The 13762-nt window shown below is 38.0% G+C and overlaps 1 protein-coding gene across 4 annotated transcripts in view; it reads right to left on the bottom strand.

Annotated features, from left to right (window-relative positions):
- Window positions 1-12427, bottom strand: part of sapcd2 (suppressor APC domain containing 2) — a 48580-nt gene extending 36153 nt beyond the window's left edge. Inside the window, exons 1-4 of one of the 4 annotated variants that reach the window (XM_058776852.1) lie at window positions 12282-12427; window positions 11096-11974; window positions 3266-3393; window positions 1203-1314 (exon numbers count right to left, since the gene is read on the bottom strand). In XM_058776852.1, coding sequence (XP_058632835.1) covers window positions 1203-1314; window positions 3266-3393; window positions 11096-11762 — 907 coding nt within the window. In that variant the 5' untranslated portion in view covers window positions 11763-11974; window positions 12282-12427. The remainder of the gene's footprint in view (window positions 1-1202; window positions 1315-3265; window positions 3394-11095; window positions 11975-12281) is intronic. The other 3 variants (XM_058776853.1, XM_058776850.1, XM_058776851.1) reach the window with 3 other exon arrangements.
- Between the last annotated feature and the right edge of the window lie 1335 nt (window positions 12428-13762).

Raw genomic sequence — 13762 nt, 5'->3', positions numbered from 1 at the left:
ACCACGCTACTGTAGACCATTTAAAAATGTTACGTACACAAACGAATTGTTTAGGTTACACCTGCATCTGTCTCTGAAAAACGTCAGCTAAGATTTATTTGATTTTATGATTATTTTCAAAGCTTATTAGCATGATGTTCTCATATTTTGTATCCTCAAACCAAACCAAAATAAAACAATTGGCGATCTGATCTCTGCAATTCTGTATCTTTAGCACACACCAAATTAGCAAGCAACATCATGAAGTCTTGATGCATATCACGCAAGTTACACTTGAACCTAACAGCATGAGAGATGCTGTGAACAGTTTTAATAATCCATTTGCGGTACCACGATTTCCATTTAAAGTCAATTCATTCTGTGCCCTCACCATACTAATGGCGGTTTAAATACCTAACCCTAACCCACTGGAGGTCCATTCCATGACAAATAAACAAAATCAAGCACTAAATCCAATGCCTCACACATCTAGTCTCATTTGTACATTGCATATTCAAAACAAGACATGACATTTGCTTCCATGATGGAAAAACCTTATATACGAGAATGTAATGGTGACCAACTGCAGGGGGAAGACTCTCTTTAAATAGCCACTTTCAGTCTGTTATGTACTTGAACTTTAAGATATTTTACTTCAATACATTAAAAAAAGCTACTTTTGTACAAGTAACACATTCAATAGGCTGAAACTGCAAACTTTTAAAAAGAGGAAAACTTTAAGAAACTCACAAACACATTTCATACAGAGCATTTCACTGATTGAAATATTGCTCAAAGCAGCCAGCGGATCTTCTGCAGGCCGATGAACTGCCGTCTCAACTCTTTTTAAAGCGGGTGAGTGAAAGAGAAATAAAGGGAGGGGAGAGGCTTTGTGCCGTGTGTTTGTGCAGTGGGCCGTCGAAAGGGAAAATCCTCTTTGTATAGAGAGACGGGGAGCAGACAGAGAATCACATCAACACTCTGCTTTCACAAGAGAAATCATGCAGACGCCACACGAGGGACACGAGCTACAGTTCCACACAGAGCATCTCATATAACCCAAACGCCTCAAATACTACATAAGAAATGTGGAAAGTTTTACAGAAAGATGGTTCATGGCAACGTGCCTGATGAGTGAAACCGAGAAAACAGCCACTAGAAGCATGAAAAGCCCAGTGAACATTACAAACATGATCTTCCTGGTCCATCCGTGTCTCACTCACCCAGAGGAAGAAGTGTAGGGCTCTGCTGGAGAACAGGCTGCTGCTCAGAGGGATGAAGACGGTGGTGTAAGCGGCCCACACGGCAGCGTCCAGGCCCCGGGGCCCGAGCCGGCTGACCACCATGAGCGGAGGACAGAGAACCGCACAGAGAGAGAGAGACAGAGCGAATGTAAATGCAGGGAGGAGCGAGAGAAAGACAGCTGAGAGGAGGAGCTGATGAGGAGACGCAACCGTCATGAACATGACAACCACAAAATATCTTCATGTAACATCAATAAACACTCGGAGGAGTGAATTAGATACAATGGTAATAACAGGCTGAAGACATTATCTGGTTGAGTATCTCCTACATATACAGTATAAATAAGATCAGGATTTTTGAGGCCAATCACCGATCACAGAAAGCAGCATCTGCCGATATGATTACCGATACCGATCTTTTTAAAGCCTTCTTTTTATCATGTAGAATTATTTATAGTGATGATCCAGTCAAGATTTTTAGACATTTATTCAGGGCCTGAATTTCATTTTTGAAAATGAATTCCCCTCTTAGGTAACTCTTGTGAGAGGGGATTTTTTAATTTGAGGGGTGGAGGAGGGCATTTTTTACACATTTTTCAAAAATATATATTTATCTCACTTAAACGTTTAATTATGTACTGCATTTTTGTTTTGACAATCGTGCAATTGTTTCAAAATAGCTTACACACAGCACAAGCCTGATTTCATGAGCTGTATGTGAGATGGGCCTTTTACACCTGGTTCACACATACTCCGTTTGTAGTGTGTATGCAGTCCATGAGCAGCAGCACGGACTCTTTGTGCCTTCACACAGGAGTCTGCAACTGATCCGTGGCTGTCTGCTACAAACACTACATTTATCCATTATTTTGATTTCAAATCCAAAGATTGTTACTTATAATGCTTTTTCAGCATTGTGATTCTTTTTTTTTTTTTTTACCCAGTACAGTAATACAATCTTTCATAGACTCATAATAGAATCTTAGAATCTTTCTTTAAACTCAATAAATATAATAAACACATTATTCAATGCTTTTTACTTTTGCATTTACTTCTAGATTTATTTATTAGGTTTCAAGCAAGTGGCAAAACATTTTAACTAGCTACTTTTCTTATAGTATTAAATTAATACAGACTTTACTGGTAAATTACCGATAAGAGATCATGTGTGAACAGGACCTTTTCAAAAATACCAATAAATTAGTCATAACATTAGACCGTCAGTTGTAACATTAGCAGTAAATTACCAGTAATGTGCTCTGCGAGTCCTCTGCACAATCTGACTTTGTTGCAGCTTAGAATTAATCTACTGGTTTTGTCAGGCCAGGGGAGAACGGCGCACTATTTCAACACACTATTTCCCTGTTTAATACTATAAAGAACACGGTGACATAAGACGTGTACTCTGGGCCAATCTAGAGCCATTAAAATTCTAAATTCAACAGCTCTGGGCCAATCATAACACTCTGACGCTGATGACACATTTACTCTGCACTGTGTAGTTCAGTTTGAAGTCATCTAATACAATGTCTTTTTGGTTAAAAGCAGCTGCATGAATGTGAACTTTTGACACAAAAACATCAACAGAAACACTGACTGCGTTTACCCCTCCATGTTTACAAACACAACACCAGAAGCCGCAGCCGTCAAGAGGTCATTCCTGGTTAATGATGTCACCGAATTTACCGGTAATTTGAAACTAATGTGTGAATGGTGCTTTACCGATAAAAAGATGGAACACCGTTGCATGTGTGAACAGCGCATTTTTGTATTCACTGGTAAAGTCATTCCGGTAATTTTATGACAATTTACTGATATTACTGTGTGAAAAGGGCTAATGACGTCACGCTAACATCGGCATGTAAACACGTTGCTGGTGTGGAAGTTCTTCACTGCGAGTGACAATTTATTTTTATTTTTTTGCGAGAATGATTCTGATTTCACTGATAATGTATTGATGTCGTGCCAGATGAAATTTGAAAAATTGCAATCAGTGCATCTCTAAATTAAACTCTAAAAAAGAAAAAGTATATCTTGTTTACCATCCCATAATCCACTCCATTTGTGATGGTGTGGCGTCTCTGCCCGTCGCAACTCCTCGTGTGTCGTCGGGATCGTGTTAATCCTGTCATAGTTTCACTCTTTGACCGAGGCAGACCACTGCTCTCTGCTTACAGAATGAGAGAGAAGAACTATTAGAAACAGTTATAAAACAAACAAACAAACAAACATACGCACAAACAAACACACTGTAAGGATGAAAGATCCTCAGATACTTTGATCTCCTGAGAAACAGACAATACAAACATACACAGGCATCTTCGAGACACCCCACAGAGTGGAGGTGCAGGAAACTTCCAACCCTTCTGTCCATTTGTTTCTTTTTAAATCCCTTCACCCATCCGTCCTTCTACTCAGTCTGCTCAAAATGATTACATGAAAATGCCAATGCAAGTGAACTAACAGTCACGTCTGGAATCATTTTAAATATCTCAGTGCAACTGGTACAATGGTCTCATTTCTACAGAAGTAAACTAAAGTGTAATAAAGATTTGAAGATTTTCGAGATATTTTGCTTACTGTAATGGGTGTTCCCTCTCCCAGGGTCTTTCGTGCAAATTACCTTCTGTTCCCATTGAGGTGTAAACTACCCAGGTCTGGGACCTGGTTTAATGCAAACAGTTAGTACATGCCTCCATTTGGGGGATGTTTTATCTTGGATTTGTATTTAAAGGATTGCAGCAAAAGGGTTGGGGCCTTCTGTAGCCGGAATGAGCTCGTGATATGAAGTGTGTTCGCACACTTCATATGCATTTTTCTCAAGTCAGGTATGCATTTTACACTTAGATTCATCTTTGAGATTTTGATGTCTTGTATTGATTTGATATCTTTAAATTGGCTGTATAATTGGCATAATACATATTTACCTGACTGATAATAAATTGTTACATTTGATTTTACTCTGAAATTATTTTCTCAAGTAGATTAAGTGAAGGCGTATGTTACCGCAAACATGCATCCAGGGTTAAGTACATACTTGGTCTCAGGTAGGGCTGGGCAAAAAAAATCTATTTTTCGATTAATCGTTTTTTTTAATGAAGTCGATTCGATATCGATTCTCAAAAGCCGCGAATCGATCTTTTCCGGTATTTATTTCAGCAAACATTTAAAAGAAGATCTGATTAATGTGATTCTTATCATTAGTTTTCTCCACTAGATGTCACACTCTTATTTACCGATGTGCGATGTTACAACAGAAAGCCTGTCATTCATTCAGTGCTTATCATGGCAGAGATACTGTTGATGAGAACCAAGAACCAAGCCATACGCGTGATTCGTAATGCTCAGGTGAATGCTATAGTAATACTATAAATCTGCGGAAGCATTTGATATCACGCATAAGGCGCCATGATTTCCGCAATGAATGAATGAATGGCGGATGGCGCGATGCACTGTTTTGTTTACCACACACTTACTAAAGTGCGGACGACGCTCGCGGTGTTTTCATCTTCTGCCGTCTCACTATATGATGATATTAACTGCTCTGAGAGTCATTTCATTAGCATTTTACAGTTTAATTTGAGAAAACTACCATCATATCACATGATACACAGCAGCTGCAAGTTCCTCATGGCAACCTGTCAAAATAAAAGTTTAGTTTAACGTTAAGAGCAAGTAAGATGGGGCGGGGCGACACGTGTCGCTCCGCCCACCCCCAATTCCATGGGTTTATAACACGGCAAATCTTATTGGTGTAGACCCCGATCATGCGCATTCCTTTGTGTACGATTTTGTAATTGATTTGGCCAAATTACAGAAATAGTATGTGCTAACTCTAGAATCATAGGCCTATCTTAATTATTATCCGTTTAGTAACCATGGTAATTTTAGTCAGATGAAGTCGTTTACAAATAAACTCTTGATGACAGCACCTCCGGGTTCTTCATAGCGCTTCATTCATATTTCCTTGAGGATCGGCAGGCCGCGGATCAGCACGAAGTTGGGATTTTATACGCAAATGATAATTTACTGTATTTTAGAGATGGACAAACACGAACATAAGCGGCTGATTTTACGTTTTAAAGCACAACCGTTTTTTTGTTGTTTAAAGAGATGAGTTATAGCCTACGTTGCTCAATGCGTCACAAACTTGTAGGTTAAAAGTGCTAATAAAATGTTTTCATGGCAAGCTCAATGTTTCCTTGTTTATATCTTAATAAAATATTTGAGCCTATATTGATTCTCTTACAGTTTTTAAAGGTTCCCATCTTATAGAAAATAAGTGTCCGTGACATCCGATATTAAAAATTCAATTATCCACACCCTCATTGTGTGTGCGTGCTCTAATCTGTGTACAGGATGAATTTATATTCAGTTATTAACACTCAATCGTTGTTGCCATATAGATCTGCATAACTATCGAATATTAAATCACTCAGAGCTGTAAATCTGTGCAATAGATACGTGAGCACTTTTAATGAGTAAAAGAGACCTTCTCTGTGATTATATATATTTTTTTATTTATTAAAGACTATAATAACTATCTAAAATCAGTAGGCCTAATGTAGTACAGTGATTCCTGGTTCTTTTTAAAGGATTGAGCAACAAAACCAGTAATTTAATTTGTGCATATAGCCTATATAAAAGTATAAATAAAAATGTTGCAGAGAAAATTAACATTTATTGCTTAAATCCGCACTAAAGCACATTAATAATATTTGCTGTAGGTCAGATTTAATAACAGCTGTTTTAGTAAACAAAAACATTTAAAATAGGCCTATATGCAAAAAAAAAAAAAAAAAAGGGGTTTCTTTCAGCAAGGTTTTTATTCCCATTATCCACACATAAACCCCCAGTTCACACTGATGGACTGTTTGGTATTACTGCCTTGTCACCGCAGTTGTTCTTTAAAATAAAACCATTTACGGGTTTGTCCTATGTCTTACTGAAATACAGTGAATTATCATCATATCCTAAGTTATTGCTTATCCACCGATCCTAAAATAAAGAATATAGGCTACAAATAAATATACATTATACAAAACAGCTAAATCTCAAACAGTGGATCATTTTTACCAACATCGCTCAGCTAAAACTGCTCAATGTTTAAAGTATGTCTGCTTCTTGTACAGTGAAAAGTGCAATAATATCTGACTTCATTTAACGTGCAACCCACCTGTTGAGATTGAGGACCACTATTTACGTTCATCACACAGAAACATAATTAATATTTCTCATAGGTGAGGCTATTTATAGCATAGGTAGGACTATATCATGGCTACGAATTAAAAATTTGTTCCCCAGACTGAATTCATGAGCCGCTCATATTTCACAGCTCTGTTCTGCCTGAAGTACTCGGAGATGCCGCCACCAAGCGTTTGATAGGAACTTAATCTAATTCGTCATAAATTAAAAAATAAAAACACATTTGCTAATTGATTCCAACTAAAATCGCTGTTGTTAGCACTTAATATTTCTGTAGTACAGCCAAACAGCATAGATCATTCATAAAAACGTATATAAAAGAATACTCGTGCAAATGTCCACACCAATAAGCTCCGCTGTATTATAAACCAATGAAATTGAAGGTGGGCGGAGCGACACGTGTTGTCCCACCTTAATGTGTCCCCTCTGCCCCATCGTCCAGGGAGCACTCTGGAGCTACTCGTTAAGAGCAGTCTTTTAATGCTAATAAATATTACTACTAATAAATATTAATAAGTCTTTATTTTTAAAGGAATAATCCCACTTGTTTCATTTTTAATTTTAACAGTAAACATCTGTTGTGTAGCACTTTGTTTGCCAAAAAATAAAAGGGTTTAATTTTCATTTGATTAGGATAAATTAAATTAATGTTTTATGCCTTCATCTGATTACCAGAAAAATTAAGAACATTTTATAGGGCCCTATTAACGTTTAAGAAAGGACCCTATACAAAAAAAATAATAGGTTTAAAATACAGGCCTGTGGTTCTTAATTTCTTTTTATTAATTCACCATTTGTAAACTGATGTTTACTGTTCATTTTTTTGAAATATCAATAGCTTTTGTATTAAAACTATATTCACTGAATGTAAAAAAAAAAAAAAAAAAAAAAAAATTGAGAGTCGAATCGAATCGGGATATCTGAATCGATACCCAGCCCTAGTCTCAGGTTAGATGAAGATACGAGTGAGATACGAGTCTCCATGTGTTCACGCTGTCTGGCGGCCATTTTGAAAGCTGTCTAAAAACTTTCACCAAAAGAGGAGCCCCTTAAATGTGCGTTTTTTTTAGATGTTTAAGCCTTTATTTTGGGTAAGTTTCACTACTTATTGTAAAATTAAGAGATTAATGTTCAGACTTTTGCATATTATAACCTGGAACTTGGATGTGGGAAATAATTACATTAGATCCAAAAGATAGTTTTAGCAACACAGTGCAGATGCTACAGAACACAGTTAGCTGACTAGCTGTATAAGATTGTGTGCTACGCTAACATATTACCTCACAGGCATTACTGGCTTGTACATTTACATCCATAATATTATACATTGACAGTTTATTGCTGGTCTGTGGTTTTACAGTGCTGTAATTTTTAAAGATTTCGTATTGTTTTAAGGTGAGCTTAAAGGGTCCACGACTATGAAAATCACACAAGAATAGATATTGTTAATAATATTTGTTCATAGTAAAACATGTATGAACTTAATACATGACCTAGACTATTTATTTAGCAAAAATCCTGTCATTTTAATAAATATTACATGAAATGTATTCAAAATTGTTGCTGCTCCTATTAAGCTCAGTGTGCTCTCTTTAAGCTCTTCCACATTGAACGTCTGTAAATACTTCATGAACAGACTTTAAATATTAACTGATGGTTGTCACTTTAAGTTAAGTTAATCGATTTTCTATGGATTCTGTCGACTCAAATCTGCAGACTGACTCTGATCTTTGGCAACTAGCATCAACTTCTCCAGAATGTAAATCTGAGGAAAATCATGTAGTGTATTCCAGCCATAAGAGACTATAGATAATCTGACATCCATTTAAAAAGAGGTTTCATAATGAGGCTAGTTTCTGTGTTTATCCCCATGAATTAAATGTTTTATTGGTTTGTTTTATTTGATTTTTGAATATGTTACTTAGCTGAACACGGACTAGTATAGATGTTGCAATGTGCTTAAATGACAATTCATTATGAATATATAACTGATCAAATTGAATGCCTTGTTGCTTGATTTTAGTGTTCTGCGTTTTTTTGAAAACAAGAATTTTTAATAAAGCATGATGTGAGTTTAATGGGAACAGGGGTGTGCTTAAAGGCTACAAAAATGTACCCATTAAGCACAGCCGGACTTTTTTAATTTAATGTTGTATATCTTAATTGAAATGCTTTTGTCATTTAAAATAAAATGTAATATTTGTGTGTGAGAGATTAATATTTTATTTTAACATAACTTTTTGTACTGAAACCAACATCTTGTGCACTAAAAATGTCTCATTGTAGATTTTGGGGAGCTTAATAGGCACATTTACCCTAAATACTAATGAATAGATAAAATACTATTGAAGTACTAGCATGGTTCGGGCATATTTCATGGTACTAGCCATAACCTCTGGTTATTGTCTCAGCTTTAGTTAAGTTGTCAAGTTAGATCAACTATAGGGGGCTAGATAAAAACACTATTGAAGTATTAGCATATTTCATAGTGCTAGCCATAACCTCCGATTATTGTATTCTACGCAATATTGCATTCATAATCGCAGATGAATCGCCTTCGATTATGAACGCAATATTGCATAGCTTGTCAGTGAACTACAGCTCTGTGTATTAAATGCCGCTCCATCTGAAAACATGTGATGCAGATTTACTACTAATCACAGAACCAGCTTTACTGACGAGATGCGCATGACAATCACATGCGATTTATCGTGCAGCCCTAATATAAAGTGATTTACAGAGTACTTTAAACCACTTAATTCATATGGATTACATATGAATTACTCTGAACTTTTTTTTAAGGGTAAAGGTCTTGGTCTAATGGACTTTCCAATGGAGTGACAGAAACACCAAATCATTACACATTGATAAGATACTCTACACAGAAATTAAACAATAATAATAAAAGGTATTAGGCTGGCATCCGTATCAGCAGATACTAAGGTTGCCATATCAATATCTGTATCGTACATGAAAAAGTGGTATCGAGCAACTCTATGCTATAGTTTGGAGAAGGCATGTGATCAGATAATAACTGCTAGATGGCACCGCTAGATTGTGCTGCACAAGCTTGTGTAGAACTTTTGATTATCCTATAGCACAAATTTACAGCATAGTGTAGAAAAAAATATTACAAAACATATCTAGTCTGGACCAATAAAACGTACAACACTTTAAAATTTTACTATCAAATTCCATACAATACCTAAATATTGTTAATATTTAGCTTACACCAGAAAGGTTTCCTTTTGATCTCGGCAAGAAGTCTCATGATTCATTACCAAAACATGATGCATGATGGCATAGGCTTAGCTCCAGAGCGGTATTTGCGATTTTAGTGATTTTAGGATTTAGTGTGGGTTAAGGGCAATGCGTTTTGCCGTTTTTAAGACTTGGCACAGTCTTACGCACTAACTTCCTGATGTGTGCACTGCACACGGCCAAGTATCCATTCGTGAATTCCAGCAGTTTCCTGATTTACACAATTCCTGTGAGTCATACTTCTCAGGTTGGAAAATACGAAAATCCATATAAATATGCAAAAAATAAAATATAAATAAAAAAATAACATCCCTGTTGCAGAGCATTGAAATACATTACTAGGCCAAATTCAGTTTGATTGGGAACACAGTCAGATTTGGCTGTTGAGCTCATAATGGAGACAAGCTCCAACACGCTCTTATTGCAACACTGATGAGTGAAAGCCCGATATGAACAGATGAATCTCACAAAATAAACAGAAATAGTCTAGATGAATAGATGATCAGCCTTCAATCAGCATGGTAAATCAAACTATAACCTACGAGCATGTGTGATAACCTAAAACTGGCTAGCAGAAGAAACAGCATCACAGTTGAATTTGTTTTACAAACTTGATTCACAATGCGTGGTATGTTATCGATTTACTGTCTCTGTATTTCGGCTTTGACTGCTGTGTGGGGCGAAGGGTTTGGCACTGGGATGTTCAAACTGTCTCATACCAAACATTCCTGTCATTATGAAGCACTGAGAGCTGCTTTCACACTCAACAAGCTGATAGAGGACAGCTGACAGCCCTCACAATCATAAATTATCATGAAAAGACCAGAACAGCTTCTCTAATAGAAAGCCAGCTGTTCTCCAGTATTTCAACATTAAATGTCCGGACAAGATTTAACAGTAATTATTCACGATAAGTCTCATCTGAAACATGCGTTTTCTTTCTTTTCTCTCCACTCCATCTGACAGACTGACGGAGCTTACACTTTTTTAAAAATCAATCTGCTCTTAAATCTGGACATTAATGTGATCCACAGCTCTCACTAACCGCCGATCATCAGTAGGTTTCGGTAACTACCCTGCTAAAAAAAACAAAAAACATTAGAAACCCAATAGAAACCATCACAGAAATTCTAATGGTTTCCATTAAAATACCATTATAAACCATTAGCTTTTCCCATTAAACCATTAAAATTTTTGTAGTGTGTTTTGGGCATTTTTACAACAGGATTTAACATCCCACCAATAGAATCCATCACATACCAGTAGACACCATTATAGTTTCCATTAAAACCAATACAATTCCCATTATAACCATTAAAAACATTACATTTTCTATTGTGTTTTGGGCAGGGTTCTATTGGTTTTTCAGCAGGGTAAACTCAGATAAAGTGAAAGGACGCTCTTACCCGTGTTTTGGGCATCAGGAGATTCCAGAGCGAGCGATTCAATGGATCGGATCTGATGTGCGTTTTTCCCGATGTGTATCGGATCGGATCGATACGAACAGTCCGTTCTCTCGAGTCCTCCGCAGCCCCGGGATGCGACCGAGAGCCCCGGATAAAGCGCGGAATAGACAGAGCTGTCCTGCGGTCCGTTCTGGCGGCTGTGGAGTGTGTTTGTTCCGTTACTCGGTCCGAGCGGACGCACGGCTCTCTGCTGGGGTTTCAGCTGCTGTTGGTGGTTTAAAGCGATCGATCTGCTGCCGTTTTCGGGATTGAACATCGCGTTTCTGAGTCCCGCGACGAACCGCTCGAAGGTCAGGCAGCCGTGACGCGGAGCGACGCGCCTTAGACTCTCCAGAACACCCGCGGGTAGATCGCGAGCCTCCGCGCCGCGCCATCGGCTCTCAATCTCAGATATATGCACATAACCCCGTCTTCCGTCGTCCAGAATATCGAATAAAGTCCGTAAACTGTGAAGGAAAGCTTTTGGGAGACCTTGTGTGCTGAACTCCGTGTCCTTTGGCTGCATGTTAGCTGTTTTAGAACTTGGACAGAGTTTTCTGACGCCACTTTGCAGAGTATTGATTAGACCGTTCCCTTTGCCATTAGTGTCCGCTTGTATCAAGGCCATTACGCTGTTTTATTACAGCACACTCTTGCCCATCGGCTGTTTTGCTGTCTCATTTTCTCTTCTGTCTCCACTCAAACTCCTGCACACATTCTGAATCTGAACCCAAACCTCTCTGTCGCTCCGCCCTGCGAGCGCTCGCGCAGCCAAAGCGATAACACAACCCTAACGCTCATTGGTTAAAGGGTGAGTTGCTTCACCATGATTGGCTGAAACTACAGCAACAATAGGTTTGAGTTTTGTTGTACACGTTTTTGAATATCAGTAAGCCAGTCACATTTCCCGCATATTTTTGAAAAGCAAAGAAAAAAAAAAAAAGAGAAAAACTAGTGAATGCATTTCTTTTCCAAATACTGTCAATGACGTTTCTCATGGATGCTGTTTCTTCGTCAGTGGTTCTAACATTGATCATATATTTTCATAAGTCATAGATTTGCTTCTCTACGTGTTCAATGGGCCATATGTAACTTGCATTTGTATTTGCTTTCTAAAATGATGCCTTGGGTTTATCAGGAGACCTACCTCAAAGAAGAAATCACAACCAGGCATTAATCACGCGAAAAAAGTGGGTTGCCAACTGTCCCATATTAGCCAGGACATCCAGTATATTGGGCCTAATTAATTTGTCCCACCACACGTGACCTCTCTTGTCCTGTTTATTGACTGCTATGCTGATCTAACCACTGACTGACACAGCAGCAGCAGTGCTGATCACCACACTTGAGAATGATCTACAACACCTGTTATCATCCAATCAGATTCATGTGGGTCATGAATTGTAAAACATTAATTAAATTATGTGTTAATCGGTTTAATTTATTTATTTTTTTTCCCTTTTTTCCCAAGTAGTCATGCTCATGGAGAGTAGGAACATGATTGTTTGGAGCAGACACAGCAGCAGTCCAGTACATGTTCTCCTGCTCTTGGTTCAAGATTGTGTAGTTCATGGGGCATCACCATGATCTTCCTCATCCTCTGGCTCAGTGACATCCCCATTGAGAAGAGCGAGATCGTGAAGTACAGTGCAGCAGCATGCAACAACTAGTCATGACGCAGGGCTCACCTTTAAGCCTTGAAGAAAATAGAGCGCCAGCGTGTTTTCATTATGCCAGAGGAATGCCAGGAATCGCTTTGTAATGAATTCTTGCATAAATTATTGCAATCAGCTGTTGTCAGTTTTGCAACATTATTATTATATTATACATAAAGCAGCTTTTTTATAGAGAGAAAGAGTGAGTCATGGTCAGAATTATATTGGCACCCTAAAAAATATGATCAAAAAGGGAATACATACACACACACACACACACACACACACACACACTTGTAGAAAATAGTTAAGTCTTGCGGTCATAAAGCTTTATAATGAGCCGCGGCTGGATCTTCCAACAGGACAATGATTCAAAAGGACCATTAAAATCAACACAAAACTGGTTCACTGAGCACAAAATGAAGGTTCTGCCATGGGCGTCCAGGTTCCCTGACCCCTAGTGAAAAGGAGAGAGTATCAACATGGAGCTGGGAATCTGAAGGATCTGGAGAGATTATGTATGAATGGTCTTTGATCTCTTGTCAAGTGTTCCCCGAAGTCATCAGGCATTAAATCGCAGAGACTCAGCTGTTAAACTTGCAAAAGGAGGTTGCAAAAATTATTGAATAAAAGTGTGCCATTAATTGTAGCCAATGTGTATTAGAGAAAAACACTTCTTTTAAAATTAGATTTCCCTTCCCTTCCCTTCCATTTTAGTTCTATGGCAGGTTATGCCGAGGTCACACTGCACGATTTTCAAAGTCGTCGGATCGCTGTTGTTTTCACACTGCGTGACTATCTGGGATAGCATTCAGTCGCTGCCATGTTCACACTGCACGATGGATCGGCGACAGGGGCTTTCACATTGCACGATTTCATAATAGGAAGAATCGTTGACAAATCTGTCTGATCCGCAAACTATGTTTCACAACAAAACACACGCAAGAAGTGATAAGGAAATAACGCGAGAACC

This window comes from Onychostoma macrolepis, chromosome 05, assembly GCF_012432095.1.
Source record: "Onychostoma macrolepis isolate SWU-2019 chromosome 05, ASM1243209v1, whole genome shotgun sequence".
Lineage (NCBI taxonomy): Eukaryota > Metazoa > Chordata > Actinopteri > Cypriniformes > Cyprinidae > Onychostoma > Onychostoma macrolepis.
This window is presented reverse-complemented; position numbering and strand designations above follow the sequence as displayed.